General features: G+C 39.9%; 2 protein-coding genes across 9 annotated transcripts; both read left to right on the top strand.

Annotated features, from left to right (window-relative positions):
* The first annotated feature begins 391 nt into the window (after positions 1-391).
* Positions 392-13,547, top strand: unc45b (unc-45 myosin chaperone B). 7 transcript variants are annotated; one of them, XM_020594529.1, is made up of 21 exons: positions 392-730; positions 4,546-5,033; positions 5,487-5,648; positions 5,749-5,785; positions 5,892-6,067; positions 6,392-6,481; positions 6,586-6,753; positions 6,938-7,103; positions 7,258-7,428; positions 7,523-7,694; positions 7,812-8,112; positions 8,410-8,504; positions 8,800-8,941; positions 9,023-9,163; positions 9,285-9,412; positions 9,674-9,740; positions 10,023-10,136; positions 10,474-10,589; positions 10,708-10,825; positions 10,927-11,082; positions 13,150-13,547. In XM_020594529.1, the coding sequence occupies exons 2-21, from the start codon at positions 5,031-5,033 to the stop codon at positions 13,420-13,422; spliced, it is 2,796 nt and encodes a 931-aa protein (XP_020450185.1). In that variant the 5' UTR covers positions 392-730; positions 4,546-5,030; the 3' UTR covers positions 13,423-13,547. The 7 variants fall into 7 exon arrangements, with proteins under 7 accessions (XP_020450185.1, XP_020450188.1, XP_020450186.1 ...); XM_020594530.1 differs by lacking the exon at positions 392-730 and having other exon boundaries at positions 4,294-4,780; positions 4,859-5,033; XM_020594532.1 differs by lacking the exon at positions 4,546-5,033.
* Positions 13,548-14,324: 777 nt separating this feature from the next.
* On the top strand, positions 14,325-18,301 carry LOC109956977 (uncharacterized). 2 transcript variants are annotated; one of them, XM_020594501.1, is made up of 8 exons: positions 14,325-14,659; positions 15,857-15,928; positions 16,015-16,251; positions 17,263-17,292; positions 17,377-17,454; positions 17,790-17,904; positions 18,010-18,068; positions 18,165-18,301. In XM_020594501.1, exons 2-8 carry the CDS (start codon positions 15,859-15,861, stop codon positions 18,212-18,214), a joined length of 639 nt encoding a protein of 212 aa, XP_020450157.1. In that variant the 5' UTR covers positions 14,325-14,659; positions 15,857-15,858; the 3' UTR covers positions 18,215-18,301. The 2 variants fall into 2 exon arrangements, with proteins under 2 accessions (XP_020450157.1, XP_020450156.1); XM_020594500.1 differs by having other exon boundaries at positions 14,326-14,979.
* Positions 18,302-19,199: the final 898 nt, after the last annotated feature.

Here is a 19,199-nt window from a genome sequence, read left to right as displayed (position 1 = left end):
TCAATCTGTACAATTGAATTCAATTTATTTGTATAGCGTGAAATAACAACAAAAGTCATCTTAGGACACTACATATTAAGGTCAAGACCTTATTATTATTGGTATAGAGAAAACCGCAAAGCTTCTTGAAGCTTCATTTGCTCTAGTAGGACATCTACTGGATGCAACAATATCAGTTGGCATGAATTTGAAGTGTGTGGCATTTTGCAGAAAGTCTGTGAATAAAACTGTCAGCAAAATAAAGAAGTATGCAAAACATGTATATTGTAGTGATGGCAGTATACTGTGTTATGGTTTAGGGGACACATTATTGGTTTTTAATTTAAAAACAACAGTTTCTCCACTGTGGCAGGTCTTAGGCGATTTCTTTTTCTCCATCAAACACCCACATTTTGAATGGAGCCTGAGGGGTGTATATCGCTGTCAAAACTCGCGGCAAAATCCCAACCACTTCCTGAATCAGTCACGTGGTACAGCCGGGCAGCGAGGCTTCGGACGTCATCATTTTCAGCTCCTCACCTAAATGACGCAAGCCTTGATGCGCGCATCGCAGAAACGCCCCCTCCCCTACTCGGCACACGCTTCGAAGCCTCGATACGGAACGTCACGTCACATGACATCACTAGTGGAGATGGACCGGGGTTGAGGAGGTCCGTGGTCCGGAGAAGCGACAGAGGCGAGGAGGCTGAGACGATGGGGGACAAGACTGGAACGGTAGGGCGACAAAAACGTGAGTACACTAAAGCTAAGAACAACGAGAAACAAACGGGCCTGAATACTAGAAAGAACTGGCAGGGGAGTGAACGTAGAGCAGGGAATAAATAAGGAGAACTAATCAGGTGTAGCTGGTGGTAATCAGGGGATATGGAGCAGGTGTCTCGGATAACGTAATCAAGGTAAGGGAGCAAAAACAGAGTGAGGGAGGTGAGAAAGGCAGGTGCAGCCGGGCAAACCTGACACCTCCTACATCCAGAAAATCTAATAAGCATACCAAAAGCAAAAGTTTACCTCACCAGGCCCACCTGAAGCGTGTGTCTCCCCCTTGAAACGTGGCACAGTGAGACAACTCAGAAGTTTAACCCTAAAGTAAAATAAAGTTATCAAAATTTAGGTTGTGATGATTTTGAAAACAGCACAACACTTGCTGTTGTGCTGAGGAATTGTGTACGAGGAATTTGACTCTGGTACATCGGCTCACAGTGTGTGTGTACATATCCCCATGCAAGGGGCTAATAAACAGTAAACCAGCATAAGGCTGTGTAATATAATAAAATAAAATAAGCAGTATTAACAAGCAATAAACAGTGCAGACAATGCAAAATAAACAGTATAAACGGACAGTATACAATGCAGACAGACAACGGAATGTTCGTTGTGAAATGAGATAAATAGGAATAAAAATAGAGTTCTTAAAACATAGAGATGTGTATGAATCTGTATAATCCATACGAGGTATATTTACAGGTATTGCACTAAGGGTTATTGTCCAGTCATACTGTCGTTGGTTAAGTGTTCATCAGAGTGGTGGCCCAGGGGAAGGAGCTTGAAAGAGGGGTCCTTCGAGATGCAGTCATTGGTGTAGAGTGAAAACAGCACAGGGGAGAGCACACATCCCTGGGGGGGTGCCTGTGCTTATTGTCCGGGTGCAGGATGTGGTTTTCCCCAGCCTCACCTACTGCTTCCTGTCTGTCAGAAAGCTAGTAATCCACTGACAGGTGGGGTCAGGCACAGTGGACCGACACACCTGGCCAATAAAGCAGATTCTGAGATTCTGATTCACTTATCAAGATAGGTTTACAACATATCAAAGCACAATTTAATGTGTATGGAGAATTGCTCATTAATCTAAAGACTAAACCTGCCCAGGTACCTCCACCATTTAATGATGTGCAACTTTGTGGTAAAATTCCAAAATTCAGACAAGGTCTTCAAATAGAGTCAAGAAACACTTTGACAACTTTAAAAAAAATCCAGTTCATCAACTCCAGAGAAAAGTTAAAGTTCAGTTGGTGCAGTCATCTCATCCAAGGTGGTGGTGGACACAAGTAAAGCCAACTGACCTTCCCCTCCAATGATACAGTCCCTTCAAGTTCTCATCAAATCAGTCTCAACTCTCATGAACAACCTCGGCCAACCTCCTCAACTCCAATTGATCTGTAATGGTCCCATTTGCATCACCAGGTTGTTTTCTCTAACTTCAGTTCCCTAAGGTTGGACACTGGAGTAAAAAAAAAAAAAGTCACTCAATCATAAGTACAAAGAAAATAGTTTGGTACAGCATGGTCTTCATCATCTTCACAGCTATACATGACAACTTTGCTGTCACAGCATCTCATGTCAATTTCTCCGGTGGGACAGGAAACAGTTTGTTGGTACACTGCAAATTTTCAACCAGAAACAACAAAGTACTTTTCAGTAATTTATCAAATATTATAGCCCATCTGCCCACCCACATTCCCTCGGTGAATTTATTTTCCTTGACTGGTGCTTTCAAGTACTCAACTAGGGTGTTGTGGAACATAGTACAGTCAATTTAGAAAAGGGAGAAGAAGAAAAAAAAGCTCTAGAACCATGGTCCTAAAACTAGGTGTGTTCATCGAGGGCAAGAAATGTAGGTATTTTTAGTTTAATAATGTAATGCTCAAATACAGATGAGTGGAAGCGAGAGGTCTTCTGGCTTTCTTTTCCCTCTCCACTATTCCCAGCTTAAGGGCACAATGCATTAACTGAATTTTATACAGTTAGGTCTACTATGTGCATCCTAATAGGCCTGTTTGGTTGGATAAAACAGACCTCAGATCTCAGTAGTGGGACTATTAGTGTGTAGAGGCTTCAACAAATTATGAAAATAGATTTTGGGGGCATAGTTGTAGGGTTATTCTAAATAAAATCAGCCTATATAGACCTATATAAATATTACCTTAATAATTTGACTGAGGATTGTCTCTCAGGGCGACTGTGGTTCAGTGGGTAGAGCAGTCATCTCCCTACTGGAGGGTTGGGGGTTTGAATCACGGTGCCTTCAGTCCACATGTTGTGTCCTTGGGCAAGACACTGAACCCCCAAGTTGCCCCTGATGGTTAGACCCATTGGTGTGAGTTGGCGCCGCAGATGGCTGCCTTGGTTCTGTACCAGAAACAAATTCCTTGTGTGTAACATACTTGGCCAAAAAAAGGTGATTATCCTTATTATTATTATCGTGATTTTCCAGCTGTCTGCACTAGAGGGCCCTAGGGCATAAGCACACAGTCATGTTTCTACTCTGTTTAAATGTTTGAGCCTAAGCTTGTCATCTATTATAGGGCAGCAAATAATTATGTTCACTATCAATTAATATGCCAGTTATTTTCTCAATTAATAGATTAACTGTGATTCAGTCCAAAACTGAACGAAGTTTGTCACTGTTAGTTTATCATGAAAGTCTAAGAAAACCAGCAAATATTACATTATGAGAAGCGGAAACTAGAGAGAGATTATTTTGGCACATTTGCTTACAAAATGAATTAATTACTCAACAAAGCAGCTTAATTCATTTTTTGTCAATCAGTTCCCCCAACTCCTCATATACAGTCTTTCACTCGGTAAAGCACAGGGATGATGCCAACAGATGTTATTTTTTTGACAATAGGTTTATTCCGTTTCAGAATTATAGCTTAATGCAATGGAGAAAAACTGACAGCAAAGGTCTTGGCCTCCTCTAAAGAATTTTCTTATGTCCATCTACAGGTTTGAGTCAGAAAAGATCAATAACATTCAAAAACTTAACAAATCAAAGAAGAAGCCTGAAAAAATGAGTGGTCTCTTCCAGGGTGACAGTGCCTCCATCCAAAGGGCATGAGGGGTCACTGAATGGATTGATGAATGATGTGAATCATATGCTATGGCCTCAACTGTCACCAGATCTCAACCCAGCTGAACATCTGTGGTAGAGTTTGCATGTTAATCATTGTCTCCAGCACCATAATCAAAAAACCTGTGTTCATCCTGCCAGTTCAGGGACTTGTAAAGTCAATGTCAAGGAGCACTGAAACTGTTCTGATGGCATGTGGCGGCCCCACACCTTACTGAGACACTTTATGTTGGTTCTTCCTTTTATTATCCTTGTATTTGTACTTGTATATTTGGGATGAACCTTCTTGATGCCTTTTCTAAACCCTAACCACCACAACTACATGCCTAAACCCAGCTGATGGGGCTTAAGATTATTCTCTTTCCAGAAGCTACTCGGTTCCTCTGTGGTCCCACAGCTGTCATTCCTCCCCAAAGTCTCCACACACACACACACACACATTTACTCTCTCTCTCTCTCTCTTTAACCCCCCTCTGGCCACTTTGGCATCAGGCATTTTCTGGTGAGTTCTCAGCTGTCTGTGCCCTAAATAGACCTTATCAGGATCAGACCATCTTTGAGGGGGTCACTCTCTCAGAATTCACTGAATGAAAAATAATGGGTTTTTTCACAAAGCCTTAAGACACTGAAAAGATTTTTGTTGCAACACAAATAATCATGCTTTATAATGACCTTCAGTGCAACGCTGTTTTTAGGGGCTTTTGTGTGCTTGGAGTGAACCTGTATGTGTCATGGGTGGTCCACTTTAGTTCTGTCCCACCCAACTATAAACTGAAGTGTTGGCGGGGGAAGGTTATATGCAGAAAGACGGACAAAGACAAAGTTTGCAACAAACACTGGGGACCAGAGGTTCAGACTATCTACGCAGGAGGAAACAAACAAAGAAAAGGACATAGAAGATAGAGCAGGACACGCAAGACAATCCTTAAGGTAATGTATAGCTTCTGCAGACACCCTTTTTTGACTGACATGCGTGGAGTATTTAGGATAATAACACAGACCTTTCAGCAGTAGGATGGTGTCTGTCACTTGGGAAGGTGGCATTTGTTACGAGGCTCTTACCAGAGTACAAGACCATGCCCAAATAAGGCCTGAGGGGAGGCCATTTAAAGTTAGAGATAACATGTGCATGGCCATTTGCTACAGGACACCCAGGTCAGCAGGACTCTGATTAGCAAGAATGGTGAGAATAAAACATTTCTAATGCTAAAGAAGTTTTAAATAATATGATTATGCTGAGAAATTGTAATTATTATTCTCCAGTGTGAATGTCTGTACTGAATGTCTGCATTGGCTTCTACCTCATTCTATATTTTTATTATTATGTTCTTTACCTTTGAAAAATGTTACACAGTTCAGTAGATTTGTTTTCATTTTTAGCTTGTTTGAAATATTTGACTTTATCCAGAAATCTCTTTATATATAATTAGAATGTGTGACTTTGGTATGAACCTTTGGTGGCTTTGTTACAGCAGAAATATTACATTTACATTTGATGGACTGATGACACTGAAAGTGTCAAAATGTGGTTTTGCTGTTTCATTGATGCTGTGAAACACAAAAGGTGAGGAGACATAAGTGCTGACTATCAGTTTGGTATCTACATGAAACACACAATGGTCATATTTTCTACCAGATGGGAGACCCAATTCAATTAAAAGACGAGGGAAACAAATACTTCCAGGCTGGAGATATTGATAAGGCCACTGAGTGCTACACTAACGCCATCAAAGTGTGCAAGGACAAAAAGGTGCTGGCTGTCATTTACAGAAACAGATCAGCATGCTACCTAAAAAAGGTAGGATGTTTGGTAAAGCAGAACTTAAAAGCATCAAATAAAATATAGTTAGTAATTCTTTGAGCAAATAGACTTATCTAAATTCCTTTTTTTGTTACAGGAAAGCTATGCCAATGCAGCATCTGATGCAACTAAAGGTAGAGTCATAAATGCAGTAATTTAATCAACACAAATTATAGAATCAACCAAAACAACAGAATCTGACTTAAACCAAAACCCATTATGAATCTCACCCTTTTTTAGCAATTGATGCTGATGCAGCAGACATTAAAGCCTTGTACAGGCGCTGCCAAGCTCTGGAGAAGCTAGGAAAACTGGACATGGCTTTTAAGGATGTGCAAAGGTGTGCTACCCTCGAACCAAAAAACAAGACCTTCTTGGAGACTCTCCGCAGGCTGGGGTCAGAGATCCAGGCCAAGGTCAGTATTAAACAGATCAACACACCCACATACAGAAGTTAATACAGGACTGTATAAAACTAGATTTCCATTTACATCGGTGCATTCAGCTATAAAAGTAATCAGCAGAATTAAATATATTCAATAATGATTTTTAGGCTGAAAAGTATGAATCATTTTAACTTTTTTTTGTGGGATAAGAATGAAATGTTTGAATATGGAGAAAAAAGGACAGTACTTATACCAAAAACAAAATACATGTATGTTACTGAGGCATCCAGGCATTACTTGTCCAGGGTTGCTTTACAGCTGCAGGGAGTGACCAAAAATATTTTCTCTCCACAGCTCAAAACAACATTCTCCACAGATTCAAGAGTACAGAACATGTTTGACATTCTCCTCAATGAAGAAATAGAAAAGGACAAGAGGGAAAAAGTGGGTGAAGCAAACTTGGTGTATGAGCCCATTATTATTGTTCGTTAGCACGTGAATGCCAAGGTTATTTGTGGTTTTACACAGCAGTATTCTTTCACGTCTAGGCTGCTAACAACCTGATTGTGCTGTCGAGAGAAGACGCTGGGGCAGAGAGAATCTTCCAGAACAATGGAGTGCCTCTGCTGCTCAACATGATAGAGACAGGAAAACCAGAGATGATGCTAGCTGCTGTTCGTACGTTGTCGGGAATGTGCACAGGACACAAAGCACGGGTGAGCACTCTATAGAAAATGAGTGAGGACAAAGGCAAAGTGAAAGTGAAAATCTAAATGTTAAAGGAAATTCCAAATACAAAAGTGCAACTTATATGATGCTATTAGAAATAATGTTAATATTATTTGTATAGCTTTTTTTTTTAATCACAAACTGTATATTTCTTTTCTCCCCCTTTAAAAGGCCATGGCCATTGTTCACATGGTTGGTGTTGATAAGATGTGCAGCATCATGGCTATTGACAATGAGGAGATTGCACTGGCAACCTGCAACCTCTTCCAGTGCATCAACGACTCCCTCACTGGTGAAGATACAAGGGAATATGGGAAAGAAGAGGCACTGGTTTTGGGTGAGACTGTAATTTTAATCTCTGTGCTAACAACTAAACTATATATCATCACAGAGAGATTGTTGAAGGGAAATGGCTGTAGCTATGCTGCTGTTGGTACTTTTCACAGCACTACTGACTGAGTCAATCCTTTATTTCATCTGTCTCTTTGTAGATGCCTCTAAGGACCTGAAAACCATTCTTCTCTCTCTGCTGGAGATGGTTGCTAATAAGAAGGTGTCTGGCCATGGCAGAGACCAGGCGCTGAACCTCCTGACCAAAAATGTACCTCGCAAAGACAAGAAAAGCAATGACAACACCAGGTGTCTCTTCACTATTGATCATGGTGAGCCAGACAGTTGATATGATTGGAGCTACAGGCCATCACTGCATCCCAGACTTTCTGACATGGTGTATGCATCTATGTGTTTGTTCTTCAGGTCTGAAGAAGATCCTCAAGGTGTGTGGTCAGGTTCCTGAGCTGCCAGACCAGCTACCCTTGACAGACAACACACAGCTGATTGCCAGCGTGCTCCTCAACAAGCTTTATGATGACCTCAAATGTGACCCAGAGAGAAACAACTTCAGGGATACTTGTAGCGAATATGTCAAGTACGTCAAGTACAGTTCCTCCATTCGCCAGCCTAAACTATCTAAGTGGAGACTGAGCCAATATGACTTGTGTTACCTTTTGCTTTCTTTCCCTTGTCCTCTTTTTCATTTCAACAGATCCAAAATTGACCCCAACAACATGGACAAGAACATTCATGCTATCAACACAATCTCAGGGCTGCTCCAAGGTCCATTTGATGTTGGAAACGCCGTGGTTGGACAGCAAGGCATCATGGAGATGATGGTAGCGCTGTGTGGCTCGGAACGTGAGGTGGACCAGATGGTTGCAGTGGAGGCGCTCATTCATGCCTCCACAAAGATGAGCCGTGCCACCTTCTTTGTCACCAATGGGGTGTCACTGCTCAAGGACATCTACAAGACCACCAAGAATGAGAAGATTAAGATACGTGCACTGGTGGTGAGTATGCCTAGAAAAGAATTGAACAAAATATCACTTTATTTAAACACAAGTTAGAAATTATTTTTATCCACAGCACCATAAATAATAACAACATAAAACATTAGTTAGAAGTATGAACAATACTGGACAGTACAGGAAGTTAAAGCATGGTTAGCATCTACCGTTTTGCAACTATTGGGCATAAATATCCTGTTGTTCACTTTTAATACATAGAATATAAAAAACATTGAACTGGAGTTTGAACTTTGAGATTTTGTCCATGTGTTTGCATACTCATGCCCATGTCCTTCCCAGGGTCTCTGTAAACTGGGTTCAGCTGGAGGTGATGATTATGGCTTAAGGCAGTTTGCTGAGGGCTCCACAGAGAAGCTAGCCAAGCAGTGCAGAAAGTGAGTACTCACAGGCACAGATGGTTAAAATCCTAGTATGTAAGAAAAATGTGATCAAACAAATACTAGTATTAGTATTTCTGAAATATATAAAATGCCCCATTAGTTTTTTTTAAATGTATGCAAAATGTTGTACAGCGCCTGTCCCTGAGTCAAATTCCTTGTGTGTTCAACCTACTTGGCAAATAAAGATGATTGTGATTCTGATATAATTCCTTACAGCACCAGAATATCATTGTACCTTGTAATCCTCCAATCACACATACAGTATTCTTGCTGTTCCTTACTCTTCTAGGTGGCTCTGTAATCCTCAGATTGATGCCAAAACAAGAAAGTGGGCCATCGAGGGTCTTGCTTATCTAACTAATGATGCTGATGTGAAAGATGACTTTGTTGAGGATGAACTTGCCCTGAAAGCCATGTTTGAACTAGCCAAGGTATAACAAGAACAGTCAGAAACATGCAGTATATCTGTTTAGACATCAGAAATAACCTCTCTCCTATCTCTGTGGTTTTAGTCTAAGGATAAGACAATCTTATATGCGGTAGCTTGCACCCTGGTTAACTGCACCAACAGCTATGATAAGAAAGAAATCCTCCCTGAGCTGGTTCAGCTGGCCAAGTTCTCAAAGCAACATGTGCCTGAGCAACACCCAAAGGTAAAGACAAGTAAAAGGAAATGGCACTATGCTGTCTCAGCAAGCAGACCACAACAGGAAATATAACTTGTATGTGTGCATACATACACTTTGTACATTCTTTTTTCTCCCCCCCCTTCAGGACAAGAAGGATTTCATTGAGAAGAGAGTGATGAGGCTGCTGAAGGCTGGAGTCACATCAGCTCTTGCTGTCATGGTTAAAGCAGACAGCTCTATTCTGACTGACCAGACCAAGGAGATGTTGGCAAGGTAGGAAAAGAGACATGTCACAGGAAAGTCATAATAACAGTGGGTGAATAGAAAGCGTGACTGGAATCCCCCACACACAAACATCTGACTCATCTCATGCATGAATTCTGCTTGGCCATACCTTAGAAATTCAGTTCTGCCATTTCTACTTTGATACAATAGATAAAGCACAGATAAATTCACTACACTTCTAGTTTACTCTCCTTGAACTACAACATTTCCAAAAATATATGTTTACTCAACTTGGTTGTTTTTCTTTAGGGTTTTCTTTGCATTGTCAGACAATCCCAGAGATCGTGGTACAATTGTAGCCCAAGGTGGAGGAAAGGTGAGTGATATGTTTGGAAACGTACCAGTGAATATACAGTACAATGTGTCACGCAGTCCCAGAATTGAAAGAGATTTTTTTGTAAGTGTTCCAAAGCTGAATCCCCAGAAAAAACTTTGACACACAGATTGGTGCAGCACAAACTTAAATATCTTGTGCTGCTATTACCTGAACAATCTAGATTACTTCTGTTAACTGAATCAAACTTTTTGGAGAACAGAATAAAACAACACAACAACAACCAAACAAGACACAAATCCTCACTTCTGGTTCTCCCCTCAGGCTTTGATACCACTTGCACTAGAAGGCACAGATGCTGGGAAGGTGAAGGCCAGCCACGCCCTTGCCAAGATAGCAGCTATTTCTAACCCAGAACTTGCCTTCCCGGGTGAGAGGGTAAGCATTTCATCAGTAACTGCTTTGTGTCTATGGAAATCCCACTTAGTATGTTAATGAGCGAAGGGAAATTTACTGAGGTACTACCTTCTTTCTCATCTCCTCATTACATACTTTTCAGTTTATTTCACTTTTGACTTTACTTTCATTCATCTGTAATATTTCTGTAAATGTAGTCCAGTACAACACCACCTTTAACTGTGAGCTCAGTAATAAACATAGTTGAATTTATACCAGCAGGTGAGTGCATATATTTCTGCTGATTTAGTCTTTACCTCATAGTAGTTCAACAAGGGGCTTTTACAAATTCTCATTTCTGTGCCCTCTTTGATGACAGGTGTATGAGGTGGTGCGGCCTTTAATTAGCCTCCTTAACACAGAGAGAGATGGACTACAGAACTATGAAGCTCTGAGAGGCCTCACCAACTTTGCTGCTTACAGTGAAAAGCTAAGGTGACATTTTTCACCCCATCAGACAATATTATGGTCACTGTCATGCTTCATAGCTCATTTCATAGATACACTGCAGCTTTTTGCCCTGGACTGATTTTTATGTTCATCTGTTTTGCAGAGTAAAGATTGTGAAAGAGAAGGCTCTGCCAGAGATTGAGAACTACATGTTTGAGGAGCATGACCAGATCAGACAGGCTGCAACCGAATGCATGTGCAACCTTGTGACATGTAAAGAGGTGGGAACACACAGGCAGCTAAAACCTCACTTATATGACACCTAGTCAACACATGCAACCTGTGTGTCAACAGTTTATTTTATTATCTCTGTCTGTTTTAGGTCCAAGATCGTTACCTGGAGGATGGAAATGATAAGCTGAAGCTGCTGGTGCTGCTGTGTGGCGAGGATGATGAGACTCTTCAGATGGCTGCAGCTGGAGCTCTGGCCATGCTCACTGCCGCTCAGAAGAAGCTCTGCACCAAAATGACCCGGGTGGTATGTACAGTAGCATTCTCTAGTGATTTTAGTGTAGAACTTGAATTGGTGTGTAAGATCAGAGTCTGTTTTAAAGACTTGTGTGTCCCAACATGGCCCTATGTAAAACACATACTAGTCTTTTATACTGTAGCTCACATCTGCTCTTCCCATACATATATGTAATCAGACTTGGAAAAAGGTTTAGGTTAATATGATGAATGTGATGTCATAGGGGAAAAACTAAGATGCTGAGGCTTTATACTCCTGGTTGTTCTGTTGTGAGCATGATGCAGGGATCCACTGTCTATGTTGTGGCAAGAGATGCATTTAATTTAATTGTTTATTCAACAGGGACAGTGTACATTAATAGACATTATTGCAAATGCATCAGAATTAGCCAAAAGGCTATGTTTCATCTGCAATCCTTGTAGAAAGGAACCTTTTTTTTTATTGCAACACAAAATAAAACATTTACAAGACAAAGGACATAACACAGTAAATGAGACAGCAGACATTAACAAAGGGGACAAAGGGCTTATTAGATTACATTAGAGTTGTGTGTGTGTGTAAAAGTGTGGGTGTATCCAACTCTGTGCAGACTGATATTCAGTACTTATTGGAAATAATAATAATATTAAACCAAGTAAATTAAGAAATTGGGGGAGGGTTAAATGTAAAGGGAAACAAGACAGTTGATAGAAAATGGATGATTGTAGTAATGAAATAATTAAAAAACAGAACAAAGCAATTTCAATAATATAAATACATATATAATTTGCATACACATACTTGTATATACCCAGATATATATGTATATTCATAAAACAAAAGTAAATAAACTTAACAAATGGCTAAATGATTAGGGAGAGAGAAGAGAGGCCATAATAATTCATATATTGTTTTATGACTTCTGTAGAGTGCCACTTTCTTGTGTTGGTGGAGGAGTTGGATTTATCATTTCTAGGGTCTATAACAGTATTAAAGTCTCCAGCAATGATGATGTTTGTAAATTCGTGCAGCAAAAAGAAAATGTTATGGAAAAAAGATGGGTCATCATTATTAGGGCCGTAAATGTTGGCAAGTGTGTATGTTGTGTGGTTAATCAAAACATTAACAATGATAAATCTATCTTCTGGGTCAATGATGGATGTGTTATGGACCAGTGAGATGTCTTTATTAATTAAAATTGAGACACCTCTCTGCCTGCTATTGTATATTGATGAGAATAGTTTATTAAATTGTTTAAACGTGAGGTTTTGTAATTCAGGATTTGTTAAGTGAGTTTCTTGTGAGAAGCATATACTGTGTCTGCTTTTAATACTAGTAGTTGGTTATAAAGTCTGAAAAAATAGCTAGCAAAGTTTTTGTTTGTTCTCAGGGACTGTGCTTCGCCCTGTTGAATATTCCCGTGCTCAGTGTACTGTCTCATGATCTCGAGCTACTCAGTACGTCATCACTCCTTTACCATGTTACTATGAACACTAGAAAGGCACCTTAATGTGCCACTGAATGCACTGTACACCATGAAATGAAGACAGTTTAGAGTAACTATAACATGACAATCTCTCTGGAGTCAATATGTAATACTTGGTGTCTCAAAAACAGCCTAGTAAGTATGTTCTTTCAAAATAAAGTTGTGAGAGGGGACTTATGGCAGGCACATTAAAACCGTCAAAATAAAAGCATCAGAAATGTCCTGATTTTGAAATACTGAGTGAACTTCAAAAACAAAGGATCCTTCTTCTGCCATAACACTACTAGGTAGCATATTTTCAGTACACTCTTGGTAAATACCAGACTCAACACTCCCAGCGGTGTGACATCATCAGGGAAAGTTTTCTATGTAAATTCTCCTCCATAGCAGCTAAGTTACTTCCTGTGATTAGTAAACTGATGATTGTGCAAAATCAGCCAAGATCCCCTTTAAAATTAAAATATGCACACTAACTTACTCAGACACTCACTTTTAGCCATATATTACACTGTGTATGAGGGTTTAAATTTTTACAAGCTATCAAGTTTGAAAAGCAGACTGTGGCACTTCATCATTCACAAAGTTAATGTGTGACTCCTCTCTCCCAACAGACCGTCCAGTGGCTTGAGATCCTGCAGAGGTTATGTCTCCATACCAACCCGAGCATCCAGCACCGTGGCATTGTGATTGTCTACAACATGCTCAACTCAGATGACAGCGAGCTGGCCAAGAAGCTGATCGAGAGTGAGATGTTGGAAATTCTCTCCGTCATTGGAAAGGCAGAAGACAATCCTAAGAGGCAGGAGGCTATCGATGCTGCACGCATGTGCCTGGTCAAAGCTATGGATCTTGGTCTCATCAAACCGCTCACCAGCCCTTCATAAAATGCTGGAAACAAACCGAACAACAGCAATGGACATTCTTCTTTATTTCATCTGTTAAACAAACTTTTTTCCAAATGCTTTTTCCATGTCAAAGATATTAAAAGATTCATTACCTTGTCTTGAAATCTCTAAAGATAGTCACTCTTTTTTAAATTTTATCAATTTATTTTATTTTTTACTGAGGCCATTTGGAGGCTTGGGCAGTAGAATAAGCACATAGGGTGTGGTAGTTTCTGTCTTAGCTTAGGTTGGCTCCTTAGTTTGCCTCATAGATCTGCTATGCTCCATCAAAAAATGAAAATCCCCTCAGTTAGAGTAGTTTAACAATTTACTCCCCTCAAAGTAAACATGAATAATCGTCCTCGTAGGCATGGAATTTCCCACTTTGTGTCTGTTTATACTGAGTTTCACACATTGCCACACATCTTACATTTATAAACTGTACCTGTAAACACACACAAACAAAAAGATGGCTAATGATATGAAATGTCTCAGTATCAAAATACAAAGCTGAATCAATCTATCACTAATATATTTAGACATCCTAGGCTTTACACATATGGAGTTTTGCTTCTTGTGGTGAATTGCATATTACTATTTTGCACAGTGCTATATTAATTTTGCTGGTGCTAGTCATATTCTTTCAATTTAGTTCCATAATCTGTATGCAATATGACAGAATGACTCAGCATTATGGCACTGACTAAAACAAAACACACAGATGGGAACAAACTAAAAATAGGTGATCAAAGAAGTCCTAATATTAAAAATGTTACTGTACTAGAGATACTGCCATTTTAGACTTAACACACCAGGGCGCCTGGCTTTGCCCTTTGATAACAGATTGATAATTTCAGTAAATAATAGCTTCCAGACAAAGAAAGAAAGTTTGTAGCTCAACAATGTGCATGTTAAGGTGTTCGCCTCAACGGGGGTTATTGATTTCACATCGTTGTCGGATGGTGACCACACAAACCCGTTTAGCAACATAATGTAATGACGCCCGGCTTGGAGGAGAGAGACTAACTATACTGAAGCAGCTAAACTAGCTAGCAGGGCGCCAGGACCCACGCCGATCTCAGTTAGTGACTACTCCAGGTCCCATACAACGCACGACTCTGGATAGCGCATGGGCGTGTCCTTTACAATGACCACAATGCAACACTGACTTCGCGGTCATTTATTTAGAACTCAGAACCGATCAGATCAGAACTCGAACAATCACCTTCCCAACAGGGTCAGTTTCACACATGCAATTCAGACTTACGGTTCAGAACACAGCACACAACCAACTAGCAAAACATCGTTAAACACACATCAGTATAAGTCAGTAACATCAACACAGGGTAACACATCAGAACACTCTAACAACAATTTTACAACTGCTCTCCAAACTAATCACTGAACTCCCATGATGCCCCCATTCATTATGTCGCTGCCACCAGAACTCTTCCCAATAGCCGACGTAGGTCGTCACAATAACATAAGGTGTGGTCCTCGTTCATTTCTACTACAGCTCAGACAGTTATAGTGGAGGGATAAAAATCATCTTTTCAGGTAAGTGTAAAGTTTATCTGACAGGCTGTATCGGTTGTATAAAAATACGGCATAGTTAATCCGTTGACTTTACGACATGGCAGTTTACAAACAGCGCTCGGTTTACACGGTAAACCAACAACCAAGTTTGTTTTGTATACAACTCCATTCTCTCATTAGCTCGTCAGTACTAGTGCATTTGTTATCATTGCATCACATGAAATGTCACGCAACGCAACACTGCTTCATAAAACACGATGCTTATTTCAGATAGATGGTGATAGCTGTATTAGGGTAATAGGGAAGTGGGAGCCGACAAACCTCTGAGAAAACGCCATGACTTATTATTATTGTGACACGTGCTGCTGTAAAAAAAAATGCTGAGAAGACGCAATTTATCGAGGCAACATGATGCAATAGATTTTTGAGTTTTGATTCTTTTTGTTGACTTTACCGAGGTTTACAAGTTTAGACGAGTTCTGCCAACCTGAATTGTCTTGTTCACCTGCTTATGTTCCTGTGAGGCTAACAATTAAATTATTGTTTCAGTGCCATGCATTTCTACTTTCCACAAGCACATATCTGTGCTCGATATTTTTGTTGTTACTTCAGTGAGATAAACGTTTTCCTTTATAAATAAAGTCTGGTCATTATTCAGCTCACTTTCCACTGTGTGTCCTTTGAGCAGTCTCCGAATACAAATGCAGCGGTATTTCCTTTATGTATAAAGGAAAACATAGGCGGTGAGGAAAGCCAAGTTATAGAGTCAAGTTGCCACAGACCACATGCCATGAAATATGGTTAATGTGCTACAGCCTGATGCACTGTTCACTGTTTGAAAGGCAGAAGTCTGTAAATTTACTTTTTTTCAGTTCACTTTGTATTTTTGTCCTGACAGAAATGACCTTCATCTTTTTGCTTGTGTTTGCTCCTGCGCTCGCCTGTGCCTTGCCTACCACAGCTAGTCAGGGTATGTCTTCTCTTGTTTACACTTCTCTCATGATTAAAAATACAAGTTTATGTGAGAGTTTATAGAAATACTGTATGGTGTTACAGGTGGAAAGACATCTGTGCAGACGTTTTTCTGCAAGGATCCAGGGTGTGCTGATAACATCACTAAAGTATTTTGCAACGACAAGCGTCTCACTGATCGTCAAATGGCAGATTGCACAGGCCCTCCACCGCCCAACACTGTCTGCCAGCGTGACGGTCGGGCGTTCGTTTCCACTGATGCACATGGCAAGTGTGAGTTTGAAGGGGTCAGCTTTTTTCTTCCAACTGGAGACTGTAAAGGTATTTATTTATTTTCTGAAGCTCTTATACTGTGTGTTTCTTACAATCATTCTCAGTCTTACAATCATTCTCAGTTTTCTTTTGGTGGCCCAGAAAACAAAAGATGCCGAACATGGAATGCACGTTGGTATTCCTGTTGTAATGGGCTTTTTATCTGCTCATATATTGGTTTTAGAATCTCAGCTAACCCCTTATTCTAGTTTTGGAAAACCGTATATTCTACCTGTGTACTCTGATAGAGATGAGCATACTGTCATGTAAACCATCCATCCATCATCTATACTGCTTATTCTTGAAGAGGGTCACGGGAGCTGGAGCCAAATCCAGCTGACATTGAGTGAGAGGCAGGGTACACCCTGGACAGGTCACCAGTCAGGGTTGACACTTAGAGGCAGACAACCACACGCACTCCTACGTGCAATTTAGAGTCGCCAGTCAACCACAGCTGTACAGCTTTGCACTATGGGAGGAAGCTAGAGTCCCCAGAGAGAACACACGCAGGCACACGGAGAAAATAACACTGAAGTGATTTGGTAGTTTGCCCATACTCTAGTCACAGAATACTGCTCTGTTATTCACTTGCACACTGTACATATGCAGATACTGTATATTTATTATTATCTTTGCACTATTTTCATCCATTGAACTGTTAATTCATGCAACTTATCTTCTTATTCTGGACTATTTCATCTCATCCTGTTTCATTATATGCTAATGATACCGTGTATTAGTTAGAAGATAGAGGGAATGTCCCTCAGCCCCCTCTGTTGAGCCCTCTGTTAATGCCTTGTTTATATATGAGTGTACTCTTTAAAAAAATATCAAAAAGAAACATGCTTGATACTAAATGTTGTTTCTATTCAATGTGCACATATGTTGAAGCTGTTACTACAGATCATACATTGGAATTTTACACCCTGCATATTTTCTTATCAAAAACCACTCACAGTGTTCATAGTTATTTCTGATTTACAGTAACTGATGTCATTCTGTCTTTATTTTCTCAACTAGACCACATCAACATTTGTGCTTTTAGCAGAGGTAAGTGTTTCCTGCAGAGACATGTGTTACGTCATGCTGTTTGCTGATTTGTTCTGACAACTGACTGTGGACTTTTTCCTCTAGCTGCCACACCTTCACCACTCACCAACAGAACGCAAAAGGACCAGGAAAACCCTGAACATGATGCTGGTAGAGGTAACGGTAGGTTCTGAATGCCAGCCCGTTTGATACTTTGTCTGCACACACCAGCTTTTGCTTCTGGATAAGAAGCTCTTTACAGCAGTATGTGCTACATACAGTATTTCTTTAGCCTTTTTGAGCCCATCTCTTGCTCCAACTGCTAAACTTTAAATAATGTGGCTTTTTGCTACTAATCCATTTTGCTTTCACTCTGCCATTCCCTGTCTTCTTGCTTTGCTCAGGTTGGAAGCTTTTGTCTTTCACATGCTGACAGGTGATAACAACATTTTATAATCTGTTGTATTTATTGTGCATTGATTGCAGTTATCTAAAATATTTATCTCTGGGTTTTACAGGTTCACTAGTGTCACTGGTAGTACCAATACTATTGCTGGTAGGAGTAGGAGTAGCTGTACTAGTGGTACTGAAAAAAAAGAGACAAAACAGACCTCAAAATCAACAGTCAGCAAGGTAATTTAAATATATCATTATTCACAAGGCTACTTTATGTAAATGTATAACTGATGTGATACTTTATCACAGCATGTCCTTATGTTTAATATGAACTTGTTCTAGTGACCCTAGTGAGACTAGACAACTAGCAAAGACTGTGCAAGGCCCTGGAGCAACCAGAGGTTAGTGACCACTAAATAAGTATTATACTGTTTACAGCTCATAGTATGTGTGTATATGTAGATCTACTCATTCTGAGATGACTTTCCCCTCTAAAGGTACAGAAGATGACCAGAGCAGACTGGATAATGGCAACCCTCTTCCTTAATGTGACCAAGCAATCTGACACTACCATATGGGCGTCGGGTGAAAACCTACAGCAACTCTCTGGACGGGTTTCACAGGAACTTGTGAAGATAAAGAAATGGTGTGATAGTAATATACTATCTCTGAATTTGGATAAGACTAAATTTATGGTATTTGGGAATCGTAGACTAGGTAATGAACTTCAATTGAAAATTGGGGGAGCTAATATAGAACGAGTATATGAAATTAAATTTCCAGTTGTAATAGTTGATGATAAATTCTCCTGGAAATCTCATATCAGATATGTTCAGCACAAAATAGCAATGAATATATCGATATTGGCAAGGGTTAGATATATTTTGGACGGGAAAGCACTATGCATTTTGTATTCTTCATTGATTTTACCATACTTAGAGTATGGCGTTGAAATGGATTCTATTTATCATCATTAGTCATTTAGGTCAACATTGGATCATTCAGAGATCCTCACTGAACTTCTGGAGAGAGTTTGCTGCACTGAAAGTAAAGGGGCTGAATAATTTTGCACGCCCAATTTTTCAGTTTTTTATTTGTTAAAAAAGTTTGAAATATCCAATAAATTCCGTTCCACTTCATGATTGTGTCCCACTTGTTGATTCTTCACAAAAAATTACAGTTTTATATCTTTATGTTTGAAGCCTGAAATGTGGCAAAAGGTCACAAAGTTCAAGGGGGCCGAATACTTCCGCAAGGCACTGTAGAAACGTCAACCGAGACGTCCCTGTTGCCAGCTTTGCAGCTGGCCATAGCAGTACAACATGAAGCAAATCAATGTGTGTGTGTCTGTTGATTAAGTGGTGTGTAGCTAAAAACATTCTCAGACTTCTAGTAACATGTCATGACTTAAACATAAGAACATATTATGGCTAAGGCTACAGTTATACAAGTCGTAATAATATTAAACACCCTGTCTGCTGACAGTCAATCAACTTTGCTCTCTAGTTATTCTTGAACAGATGCACCCTGTA

This window comes from Monopterus albus, unplaced genomic scaffold, assembly GCF_001952655.1.
Source record: "Monopterus albus unplaced genomic scaffold, M_albus_1.0 scaffold23.1, whole genome shotgun sequence".
Lineage (NCBI taxonomy): Eukaryota > Metazoa > Chordata > Actinopteri > Synbranchiformes > Synbranchidae > Monopterus > Monopterus albus.
This window is presented reverse-complemented; position numbering and strand designations above follow the sequence as displayed.

Excerpts from the sequence above, each read along its gene's own strand:
- unc45b (XM_020594529.1), top strand. Across the intron at positions 7,695-7,811 it reads ACTTGTAGCGAATATGTCAA|ATCCAAAATTGACCCCAACA; the intron begins GTACGTCAAGTA and ends TCATTTCAACAG. Across the intron at positions 8,113-8,409 it reads TTAAGATACGTGCACTGGTG|GGTCTCTGTAAACTGGGTTC; the intron begins GTGAGTATGCCT and ends TGTCCTTCCCAG.
- LOC109956977 (XM_020594501.1), top strand. The coding sequence starts at position 15,859 with ATGACCTTCATCTTTTTGCTTGTGTTTGCTCCTGCGCTCGCCTGTGCC. Across the intron at positions 17,455-17,789 it reads TGATGCTGGTAGAGGTAACG|GTTCACTAGTGTCACTGGTA; the intron begins GTAGGTTCTGAA and ends TGGGTTTTACAG. Across the intron at positions 17,905-18,009 it reads CAAAATCAACAGTCAGCAAG|TGACCCTAGTGAGACTAGAC; the intron begins GTAATTTAAATA and ends AACTTGTTCTAG.